Genomic DNA, 13,011 nt, shown 5'->3' with positions numbered 1-13,011 from the left:
TATTTGTTTGGTCTCGATTATAACAGATGATTTTATTTTTTGCTAATAAAGGGGTAAAAAACGAAAACATAAATTAGTCATAGCAGCACTGCTAAAATTTTTCGTTGTCAAAGAAACTCTTTTTCACGAACGAGCAATTTTTATTCGTTAAATTAGCGCTGCTTTGGAATATTGCGTGGAAGACTTCAGGAGAGCTGCTCAGTAGCTCGGTACGGGCTTTTGTTGAAGTTCCGAGAACATACCTTCACCGAGGAGTCAAGTAGTATGTTGCTTCCTCCTACGTATGTCTCGCGAAGAGACCATGAGGATAAAATCAGTGAGATTAGAGCTCACACAGAGGCATAGCGACAATCCTGTCCACGAACAATACAATACTGGAATAGAAGGGAGAACCGATAGAGGTACTCAGGGTACCCTCCGCCACACACCGTCACGTGGCTTGCGGAGTATGGATGTAGATGTAGATGTAGATTATAGACAATGGGGTAAAGCGATCATTGCTGGTTTAGTGAGAATGACGACAGAAACGAACAGCAAACACGTGGCTCAAGAGTTGGTACAGCATTGCTGAGGCGGTAATGTACCTATTATAATGTGGCGTGGTCCTCAGACATTAGTTGTACTACAGAAAGGTACCATCCCTAGTGTGGGGGGACTGATGACCTCAGATGTTAAGTCCGATAGTGCTCAGAGCCATTTGAACCAGCACAATCCTCCATTTCCTTTTAAAAGTAGGGGTCGCAGCAAACTCATGACATAACATAAGGAGAGAGCCCAAAACTTGACGGTTTATCGTACACTGAAGCGCCAAAGGAACTGGTATAGGCATGCGTATTCAAATAAAGAGATAAGTAAATGGGCAGAGTAAGGCGCTGCGGTCGGCAACGCCTGTATCAGACAACAAGCGTCTGGCTCACTTGTTAGATCGATTACTGCTGCTACGATCGCAGGTTATCGAGATTTAAGGGGGTAGGACGTCAAACGGGCCGACTTGGAGCAGGAGAGGCACCACAGGACATTTTTATTTTTTACTGTCTATACTTTTACAAAGAAATTCATAAAACTTTTTCAACACGACCAGGAAGGATTCAGGATTCCAACTCATAGCAATGTAAGTTCAAAAGTATAAGAAAATAATTTTTTTACGTGTGAAATTTCATCATTTTTTCACTTACTATTGGCTGCATTTGTTGCTATAGGTACCCTTTTCTTCACAAGTAAGAGAGATTCTTCGATGAATTTTGCACAGCATACAAACCATACTTACAGGTGTATGAAACTCTAGAATTTATTTAATTAATGAAAAAATGAATGAGCTGTTACATTTTAAATTTCATGTTTAGAAGAAACTCAAATTTTGTGGTTAATTATCTCAATTTTTAGCACAGTTTTTAATAGATTTGGAAAATTCTAGAGTTTCATACACCTGTAAGTATGGGTTGTATGCTGTGCAAAATTCATCGAAGAAGCTCCCTTACTTATGAAGAAAAGTGTACCTATAGCAACGAATGCAGCCAGTAGTAAGTGAAAAAATGATGACATTTCACATGTAAAAAAATATATATTCTTATATTTTTGAACTTCCACATCTGTGAGCGTGAATCCTGAACCATTCCTGGTCATGCTGACAAAGTTTTATGAATTTATTTGTAAAAGTATAGACAGTGCAAATTAAAATGTCGTGTGGTGCCTCTGCTGCTCCAAGTCGGCCACTTTGACGTCCTACCCCCCTTAAGTGAGTTTTAACGTGGTGTTACAGTCGGCGCACGAGCGATGGCACACAGCACATCCGAGGTAGCGATGAACTGGGAATTTTCCCGTACGATCACTTGACGAGTGTGCCGTGAATATCAGGAATCAGGTAAAACATCAAATCTCCGACACCGCTGCGACCGGGAAAAGATCCTGCAAGAACAGGACCTGCGACGACTGAAGAGAATCGTTCAACGTGACAGAACTGCAACTCTTCCGAAAAATAGCGCAGATTTGAATGCGGGGCCATCAACAAGTGTCAGTGTGCGAAACATCATCGATCTGGGCCTTCGGAGCCGAAGGCCCGTTCGTGTACCCTTGATGACTGCACGACGCAAAGCGTCACGCCTCGCCTGGGCCAATCAACACCGACTTCAGTCGTTGACTGAAAACATGTGACATGATGAGTGTCGTTTCAAATTGTATCGAGCGGATGGGCGCGGACGGGTATGGAGACAACCTCATGAACCCATGGATCCTGAATGTCAGCAGGGGACTGTTCAAGCTGGTGGAGGCTCTCTAATAATGTGAGCGTGTGCAGTTGGAGTGAAATGGGATCCCTGATATCAGGTGACACATACATCAGCATCCTGTCTGATCACCTGCATCCATTGATGTCCATTTTGCATTCCGACGGACTCGGCTAATTCCAACAGGACAATGCGACACCCCATACGTCGAGAATTGCTACAGACTGGCTCTAGGAACACTCTTCTGAGTTTAAATACTTCCACTAGCCACCAAACTCCTCAGCCATGGACATTATTGAAAATATTTGGGATGCCTTGCAACGTGTTATTCGGAAGAGATCACCCCCTCGTACTCTTCCGTATTTGTCGACAGCCCCGCAGGATTCATGGTGTCAGTTCCCTCCAACACTACTTCAGACATTATTCGAGTCCATGTCACATCGTCTGCGGCACTTCAGCTTGCTCGTGGGAGCCCTGCACCACATGAGGCAGGTGTGCCAGTTTCTTTGGCTCTTCAGTGTGGTTTTAGTTTTAGTCACTGACCAAAATTTTACTTCATCTTTGCAAATGTTTTGCTTGAACGCAATGTCTTTACTATCCTGATGCACGACACATAAATTTCGGCCCCTCCTAACATACTCGCCCACAGTCCTTTATAACTCACTATTTTGTAATGCATTTATGTTTATTGCCTTCATTGGACTTATTTCACGCTTGCAGTTTACTGGCAGTTTCTGAAGTCTGGCTCATTTGTTGTGTTGCAGGCGAGATGGCTGTGCTGTACCTGTTCACGAGGTACCGCTTCAACTGGAACGAAGTCGACTTCAGCATCTTCTCCACCTACAGCATGATCACTAACTTGATAGGTAAGAAGGCGGAAATCCAGACGTACTGCTGGTGTCAGTCAGAAGTCCTCCAGAGAGAAGCGACGGAAATGGAGCGGAAAGAAAGCCGAGTTCATGGTGTCCAGCTCGTACGTCGGAGAAACAACAAAGCATGTGAAAGCAAGTTTTAGGAAAGATATAAAAATGCAAAATGACTACATACCTATGATAAGAGTTGCAAACGTCATTGGACTCGTGGCCGAAAGCGAGGGAGACTCGTTCGCAGGAATGAGCATTTACATCATTATTTTGCAAGCCAGCTAACGGTGTGTGGCAGAGGGCACTTATGATCCCACTAATTGATCACCCCTTCCCTATTCCATTTGCAAAAGGCGGGTGGGAAGAATGATTGTCAGTAAGCTTCTGTATTACCTTTAAATTCCAGAATTTCCACGTTGTGGTCATTTTGGGAGAAGTGTGTGTGTGTGTGTGTGTGTGTGTGTGTGTGTGTGTGTGTGTGTGTCTGTGTGTCTGTCAGCGGATGGGCGGGGGGAGGGGGGGTGCGGGGGGTGGCGGAGGAATTAATATTTTGTCTTTCTGGAATGAGCATCTCTGTTACGCTCTCGCGCCTCGAACAAGCGCCTTTCTAAGCCACTTCTGTAGTCGTTGAGTTCATTCCCTTAAGATTCTTCCTACGAAGAATCTGCCTTTCTTAGCCGGCCACGGTGGCCGAGCGGTTCTAGGCGCTTCAAAAGGCTCTGAGCACTATGGGACTCAACTGCTGTGGTCATTAGTCCCCTAGAACTTAGAACTACTTAAACCTAACTAACCTAAGGACATCACATACACCCATTCCCGAGGCAGGATTCCAACCTGCGACCGTAGCAGCAGCACGGCTCCGGACTGGAGCGCCTAGAACCGCACGGGCACCGCGGCCGGCCCTAGGCGCTTCAGTCCGGAACCGCGCGACTGCTACGGTCGCAGGTTCGAATCCTGCCTCGGGCATGGATGTGTGTGATGTCCTTAGGTTAGTTAGGTTTAAGTAGTTCTAAGTTCTAGGGGACTGATGACCTCAGATGTTAAGTCCCAAAGTGCTCCGAGCCATTTGAACTACTTTTTTTTTTTTTTTTTTGCCTTTCTTACGATTCTTTTCTGTGGTCACTGTTAGATAATGTACTGTACATTCTGTGAGGCGGCGGGTTAATAATAATAGTACATAATAATAAATCGTAAGTAATAGGAAGTATTAGAATATTGTTCTATGCCTTTTACGAGAGCCTGGAAACTATTCTTTTGGTCAGCCAGAAAGCGAAAGAGAACATACTGACCGTGGTTTCCAGTCTGCAAGTTCACATTCTTGTCCAGCCCACCGAAAGAAATGTTTCTATTCTCTATTTACCCAGCGTGATCAGGACTATGATTACAAATGAAGATTTTGATTTCTAATTGGTAGACATATTTGATAAATTTTCCCACAGACAACATCGCAATGTTCATAATGCTGACACTAATAATAAATCTCTCTATCGTAAACAGCACTATGACCAGTTCAGAGGCGATCTTATGGTGTTTTCCCATTAAATGGTGGCTGACAATCCAAATACTCCCGGGAGTAGACAACATTCCATTAGAGCTACTCACAGCCTTGGGAGAGCCAGTCCTGACAAAACTCTGCCATCTGGTGAGCAAGATGTGTGAGACAGGTGAAATACCCTCAGACTTCAAGAAGAATATAATAATTCCAATCCCAAAGAAAGCAGGTGTTGACAGATGTGAAAATTACCGAACTATCAGTTTACTAAGCCACGGCTGCAAAATACTAACGCGAATTCTTTACAGACGAATGGAAAAACTGGTAGAAGCGGACCTCGGGGAAGATCAGTTTGCATTCCGTAGAAATGTTGGAAAACGCGAGGCAATACTGACCCTACGGCTTATCTTAGAAGATAGATTAAGGAAAGGCAAACCTACGTTTCTAGCATTTGTAGACTTAGAGAAAGCTTTTGACAGTGTCGACTGGAATGCTCTCTTTGAAATTCTAAATGTGGCAGGAGTAAAATACGGGGAGCGAAAGGCTATTTACAATTTGTACAGAAACCAGATGGCAGTTATATGAGTCGAGGGGCATGAAAGGGAAGCAGTGGTTGGGAATGGAGTGAGACAGGGTTGTAGCCTCTCCCCGATGCTATTCAATCAATATATTGACTCAGCAGTAAAGGAAACAAAAGAAAAATTCGGAGTAGGTATTAAAATCCATGGAGAAGAAATAAAAACTTTGAGGTTCGCCGATGACATTGTAATTCTGTCAGAGACAGCAAAGGACCTGCCAGAGCAGCTGAACGGAATGGACAGTGTCTTGAACGGGGGATATAAGATGAACATCGACAAAAGCAAAACGAGGATAATGGAATGTAGTCGAATTAAATCGGGTGATGCTGTGGGAATTAGATTAGGAAATGAGTCACTTAAAGTAGTAAAGGAGTTTTGCTATTGGGGTAGCAAAATAACTGATGATGGTCGAAGTAGAGAGGATATAAAATGTAGACTGGCAATGGCAAGGAAAGCGTTTCTGAAGAAGAGAAATTTGTTAACATCGAGTATAGATTTAAGTGTCAGGAAGTCATTTCTGAAAGTATTTGTATGGAGTGTAGCCATGCATGAATGTGAAACGTCTACGATAAATAGTTTAGACAAGAAGAGAATACAAGCTTTCGAAATGTGGTGCTACAGAAGAATGCTGAAGATTAGATGGGTAGATCACATAACTAATGAGGAGGTATTGAATAGAATTGGAGAAAAGAGGAATTTGTGGCACAACTTGACTAGAAGAAGGGATCGGTTGGTGGGCCATATTCTGAGGCATCAAGTGATCACCAATTTAGTATTGGAGGGCAGCGTGGACGGTAAAAATCGTAGAGGGAGACCAAGAGATGATTACACTAAGCAGATTCAGAAGGATGTAGTTTGCTGTAGGTACTGGGAGATGAATAAGCTTGCACAGGATAGAGTAGCATGGAGAGCTGCATCAAACCAGTCTCAGGACTGAAGACCACAACAACAACAATCCAAATAATTGCTCGCCACTGAAGTGGAAAATAATTGTCACCACTTGCCACGTGGATTTGTTAACATTACGTGCGGCACACTAACAGTTGCTTCCGTGAAACCTAAGCGATCCAGGACGGTGTACAGTCCTCGCAATTTCGCTTACTATTTGTACCGAAAACATGAGTTTAGTTGCAGTCTGGCCGTGACGTCATTCGAGGCATCCCGTACTCCGGTGTTTGACTGACTTGAACCGCTCGGTATCTGCGTGCGAAGTAATGCGTTTAGTAACAGCCTGCCTGTGACGTCATCCAAGACAGCGCGTATTCCGGCGTTTGACTGACGTGGATCGTTCAGTAGCTGGGTGCTAAGTGAAGTCACTGCCTTTCAGGGCGCATTTATGTAAGGACGCAGCCGATGGCCAAGGGAACATCTGCTGTCATCCGCTTTACGCCCCCGGTAATAGCCTCTAAATGCCCGCTTTCTCGGACACAATATTTTATGACACTGTTTTGTATTAATTCAAAATCTTCGTAATTTTTTGATATAATCACAGAAAAAAAATTAGCTCGTCAACATATAAACTTTACTGTGTAGTTCAAAGGGGTCAAATGGCTCTGAGCACTATGAGACTTAACTTCTGAGGTCATCAGACCCTTGCTGTCTAGTATTTTTAGAAAGGAACTGACAGTAGAACATGATCTCTGAACTACAACTTTTATTTGGTATTAGTTACACCCAGGCCTTGAAACTAGTTATAGCTCTATTTCTTTTTTTTACAATCGTATTGACCAACTAGGATCACGTTAACAACTTCAGTTCCTCTTCTTCCTTTGTTGTTGTTTCCTATTTTTTCCAGTATTCCCTCATTTTCTCCCCACGAAGTCTCTTCCTTTCTTCTGTCCATGTTGTTCCCAATTTTTTTATCTCTTCTGCTTCCAAAGCCTTCCAAATTTAGTATTTTGTTTTTAAAACGGTTTCTTTCTGCTATTTCTGATCCTTTGATCTTGTTTCTTTCAAGATCTTTACTTACTTCTGTAATCCATGTTATTGTCGATTTCTTCTTCCAGAAATATAGGAGTATTTGTTTTGTTAGTCTGTTTCCATCCATTCGGTAGAGATGTCCAAAAAAGGTTAATCTTCGTTTGGCCATTACTTCAGATATTTTCTCTATATTTTTGTATATCTACTCATTACTTCTTATTTTCCAACCATCTGCAGTTTTCATTGCACCCATTATTTTTCTAATAATCCTTCTTTCCAGTACCTCTGGTTTGTCCATCTTATAGTTCATCGTCAGGCATTCAGATCCATATAAACATTCTGGTCGTACCACTATGGTGTAGTGTTTTAGTTTTGTTTTTCTAGATATACATTTCTTGTTGTACATATTTCCATTTTGTTAATTCTTACATCTATTGCAGATTTTTCTAGTCCATTCTGTTGTATAGTTTCTCCAAGATATTTAAATGTATTTACTCGCTTTATTTTACCTATTTGTGTTTCTATGTATTTTGGTGCATTTTTTTTTAATTGGCCATGAATTTTGTTTTTTCAGCTGAAATTTTGAGACCAGTTCTGTTTGCTAATTTTTCCAGAATGTTTATTTGAGTAACTCCTTCTGTCAGGTTTTCTGAAAGTATTGCGAAATCATCCGCAAAAGCCAAGCAGTTTACCTTAATTCCATTTGTTTTCCTTCCTAGAGTTATTGGTTCAATTTTGTGATATTTTAGCTCCGAATTCCTGATCTGTTATTTAATAGGTTTCATCATGGACTGTATTCAGAACTTTCTAGCATTAATATAACAGACACTTAATCTACTACAAATAAGGATATTTTTGTTCCAAATTTAGTTTTCAGTAAATTACTCGAAAACTATTAGAGGTGGCTTAGTGGGGTCACGTACTTACTAGCTATGTGTTGAACTGAACTGTCACGTAAATTTTCATATTTCTAAGTCTAGTATTTAGCGCCTTTAATTTTTCTTCAAAACCTGGATTATGACCAAAATATTCCTTCAATCACGTTGAGACTTGTATCAGTTAATTTTGACATACATCTGCACGTTATGCCCAATTTTTGGCTGCCTAGCTTTGATATTTAGCGCAACGTATTTTTTTTCTTAAAACGATGTATTTAGGGAAAGACGTTCACCTGTTCAATCTGAGATTTGAGAGTTTAAACATTAATATACTAAAGCACATGCTGACAAACCTGGGAAAAGCGGTTTTAATTTTTAATTTCATTCTTAAATTATGATGCAATACTTGTTTGCTGCGCCCAGGTGCGTTATGGTGACGTGGCGCTCCTAGCAGTGAACTGGGATGAGTCTTTTCCTATATATGTATTTGCAATATGATGCATTTCTTTACGTTCAGGATCAATTGCTGGAGCCTGTACCATTCAGAAATCCTCTGCAGGTCATTCTACAAATCAGTTCTGTCTTCTGGCGCTGCTATTTTCTTAGAGACAACCGTATTATCTACGAACAGTCTTAAAGAGCTTCCAACATTTTCTACTGTGCGGCTGGTCCCGGCGGAGGTTCTAGTCCTCCCTCGGGCATGGGTGTGTGTGTTTGTCCTTACGATAATTTAGGTTAAGTAGTGTGTAAGCTTAGGAACTGATGACCTTAGCAGTTAAGTCCCATAAGATTTCACACACATTTGAACATTTTTTTGAACATTTTATAGCTGATCATTTGTATACATAGTAAGCAGTAACAGTCGAATGAGACTTCCTTGCAGTTCTCTGGAAATTATGTTTACATTCTCGATACTGTTCCGTTACGAGCGAGGTGTCGAGCTCCATCTGGAAGAAAGTCTCCAATTATGTTGCAAATCTGGTCCGATACTCGGTTAAGATTGTATTTTTTTTTTCACTAACCGGCAATGCGAGACGACTTAAATGGCTTCCTAACGTCAATCAACACAGCACCAACTTCACCGCCGTTGTTTACAGCGCTATGGATCACATGGAAGTACAAAACAAGGTGTAATTGTTAAGGTTTTCGTGGCCACTTGTTGACAAATTGCTTATCAGCTACTGTCTCGAGTTCTTCGATGGATGTTAAGTATTTTTTCTGACGTTTCGCCAGCACGAGTGGCTGGCATTGTCGGAGCTTCACCCTCCATTGCTGGGGGTGAATTGGGTGAACTGTCGAGTTCCCGGTCGCGGATTACATGTACCTGGGGCGATGAAGTCCGAGAGTTTTTTCCGTGTTAAGTGTTGCCGCCGCGGTTCTCGACTTGCTACCTGCAACGGTTGTTCGCTGCAGCACGGAAATTCAGGATCTGTTCACCTTGAGACTTTCTTGTCGAAGCTATTGTCATGTCTGTGTATTTCTGTAGCTTCCCTGAACAGGCGGGTGGTACATCCCCTTTTTACCGCAAGAACTTCCGTATCGACTGAAAAGGAACTAAAGAATGTTGTAATTTAATCTCGAAGATACCAGAGGAATACCCTAAAAAACTTTTTATCATTGAGAGACAAAGGACTAATTTCGAGATTCTTTTATTACTTCTAGTATTAATTACCTTTTTTGTTCTGATGTGCTGGCGTAAAGACGTACTGTATAGTTTCATGTTTATGTGTGTGTTAAATGCAGGTGTTAAACGATGAAAAATGTGTTTTGTAATTTCTGTCAAGATCAAGCCTAAATCCCATACCAATGGAGTACAAATTATTCTGTTAATTCGAAAAGGCGAATTTTAGATGGAGGCGAATTTCTTCACGACGGCGCTGCTCAACAATAGAGGTACGTGATCGTGCTCACTACTTTCCTTTGGTGGCCGCTGAGATTGATTCCGATGTGTTTCTGCCGAGGCATTCAGAACCTGCAATCTTCCTTTTCGTATAAAAATAGGAGTCCGATTGAAAAACAAATATTCTTAAATTTAAATAATTGCAATTCATTTACCCAGGCCACGGGAAATGATAGAAAGTACGTGCCTCTACCCTGATTGTACGTTCGCAATCTCCGAGTGTGTTACGACGTAATTATTTTACACAAAAAAGTTTAACATACATCTTTCTCATCAAATCGCAACCACTCGTACGCGAATGTACGTACCCTCTGAATGTGTCTAGTCAGTCGTGCGCATTGTTCTAAAGCTTTTCTGTTAATATTCTGTGGATTGCATCTCCGCAATTAATTTTTGTTTATGCCGCAAATCGCACTTCACGCGAAGTATTTATTACGCAAGTTTTTAGGCTCCATTTAATGTCAAAAAATTCCGAAGTACGGCGGACTAAGCAAACCGCTACAATAGTTTCATATCTCTACAGCTACAATAACAAAAAACAATAACAAAAAACAAAAACAATAACACAGAGAGAGGGTACGTTACACGACGAATATTAGTGTGTGGTTGGTCTCACACACCGCGCGCTCCGCCATAGCCGATTTCTCCACCTGCCGCAAACTGCAACGCCACTTACGTGCGGTGACCCTGGTGTCACACGCAGTCACTCCAACACAGACTTTTCCACATGTGTATGGTGTTGTTGTTGTGGTCTTCAGTCCTGAGACTGGTTTGATGCAGCTCTCCATGCTACCCTATCCTGTGCAATTCATCTCCCAGTACCTACTGCAACCTACATCCTTCTGAATCTGCTTAGTGTGTTGATCTGTTGGTCTCCCTCTACGATTTTTACCCTCCACGCTGCCCTCCAATGCTAAATTTGTGATCCCTTGATGCCTCAGAACATGTCCTACCAACCGATCCCTTCTTCTTGTCCAGTTGTGCCACAAACTCCTCATCTCCCCAATCCTGTTCAATACCTCCTCATTAGTTATGTGATCTACCCATCTAATCTTCAGCATTCTTCTGTAGCACCACATTTCGAAAGCTTCATGTGTATGGTACGCGGTATATTCCCGAGATTGCATCTAGGTCCCTTATCTCCTTTGACGACCTGAGACACTATTTGACCTTCTTTGTCAGTTTATAAATAACCCTTTACGTCGTATTTGCACAATATACGACCGACACTTTCCGCCAGTTTGCAAACCCATGGCAGATAGGCCGTACCAAACATTTCTTCTTCCGATGTGTCACTTCGCCGAGCGTTTGATTCCGTAACAGTTCTTATGTAACCGGTGGAGTACCCATTGCTTCTCAGAACCTTTTCTGGGTGTTGCATCACGCGTCCGAGGTGCTGTGGCTCACATGTTCGTCTCGCTCGCGTTACGAGCGTGTTAATCATGCCTCTTTTCCTGGCTCGGCCGCGGGGAACTACAGTGGCAGTGCCAACGGAAAAGCCCTTGAACGCTATCACGGCAGGTACATACCCTGAAGCGCCAAAGAAACTGGTACAGCCTTGCGTATTCAAATGGTTCAAATGGCTCTAACCACTGTGGGACTTAACATCTGAGGTCATCAGTCCCCCAGCCTACTTAAGCCTAACTAACCTAAGGACATCACACACATCCATGCCCGAGGCAGGATTCGAACCTGCGACCGTAACAGCAGTGCGGTTCCTGACTGAAGCGCCTAGAACCGCTCGGCCATAGCGGCCGGTCATGCGTATTCAAATACAGAGATATGTCAAGAGGCAGAATCCGGCGCTGCGGTCGACAATACCTATACGAGGTGTGGCTAGAAAAAAACCGGACTAGTACTGGTGAAACAATAAAGCGAATGCAATAAGGCTGAAAGTCGCGTGGCCTGTCACGTGACTCTCGCTCCGCCTACTGCTCGAGTTTCATCTGCCTCCTGCACTCAGTCTGCCCGTGGCGTCTGTTTTAAGTAGTTGACGTTTTGTCTGTGCGTCGGAAAATGTTGAGTGTACAGAAAGAACAGTGTGTTAACATCAAATTGTGTTTCAAACTAGGAAAATCTGCAAGTGAAACGTTTGTAATGTTACAACAAGTGTACGGCGATGATTGTTTATCGCGAACACAAGTGTTTGAGTGGTTTAAACGATTTAAAGATGGCCGCGAAGACACCAGTGATGACACTCGCACTGGCAGACCATTGTCAGCAAAAACTGATGCAAACATTGAAAGAATCGGTAAACTTGTTCGACAAGATCGCCGTTTAACAATCAGAGCAGTGTCTGAGTTAACAGGAGTTGACAAGGAAAGTGTTAGGCAGACTCTTCATGAAAGTTTCAACATGAACAAAGTCTGTTCAAAAATGGTTCCAAAGTGTCTCACAATTGAACAGAAGGAACGCCGAAGAATGATTTGTTCTGACATCCTGGAAAACATTGAAAGTGATCCCACCTTCTTACAAAATGTTATTACTTGCGATGAATCATGGTTTTTTACTTACGATCCCGAAACTAAACGCCAATCGATGCATTGGAAAACTCCTGGTTCTCCACGACAAAGAAAAGCACGAATGTCAAAATCGAAATTCAAGGCAATGATGATTGTTTTTTTCTTTTTTTTTTTTTTGACATCAAAGGGATTGTGCACATTGATTGCGTACCAGAGGGACAAACAGTGAATCAGCATTACTACATTAGCGTCCTGGCTACCCAACGTGAGCGAGTACGGAGAAAACGGAACGATTTGTGGAGAAAAAAGTCATGGATCCTTCACCAAGACGATGCCCCAGCTCACAGTGCGTTGTCAGTGAAGACGTTTTTGGCAAAACACAACATTCCCATCTTAGATCATCCACCCTACTCACCTGATTTGGCCCCCTGTGACTTTTTTCTTTTCCCTAAAGTCAAGTCAGCTTTGAAAGGAACTAGATTTGAGACTGTTGAAGCAGTAAAAGAAAAAGCGACGGAAGTAATGTATGGACTTACCGAAAATGATCTGCAGCATTGCTATGAACAGTGGAAAATTCGTATGGAGCGGTGTAGAGACCGAGGAGGAGAGTACATTGAAGGAGATAACATGAAATTGTAAATAATTGTAAATAAATGTTTTTTCCAGCATCAGTCCGGTTTTTTTCTAGCCGCACCT

General features: G+C 42.4%; 1 protein-coding gene across 1 annotated transcript in view; it reads left to right on the top strand.

The window, feature by feature from the left end:
• LOC126215237 (solute carrier family 46 member 3-like) overlaps positions 1-13,011 on the top strand; it is a 366,563-nt gene that overhangs the window by 299,684 nt on the left and 53,868 nt on the right. The window contains exon 4 of the mRNA XM_049941901.1: positions 2,987-3,088. Within this exon, the coding sequence (XP_049797858.1) occupies positions 2,987-3,088 (102 nt within the window). The remainder of the gene's footprint in view (positions 1-2,986; positions 3,089-13,011) is intronic.

The sequence above is a fragment of the Schistocerca nitens genome, chromosome 12 (assembly GCF_023898315.1).
Source record: "Schistocerca nitens isolate TAMUIC-IGC-003100 chromosome 12, iqSchNite1.1, whole genome shotgun sequence".
NCBI classification, from domain to species: domain Eukaryota; kingdom Metazoa; phylum Arthropoda; class Insecta; order Orthoptera; family Acrididae; genus Schistocerca; species Schistocerca nitens.
The sequence above is the reverse complement of the archived record's forward strand: the minus strand, read 5'-3'. Positions and strand labels throughout refer to the sequence as shown.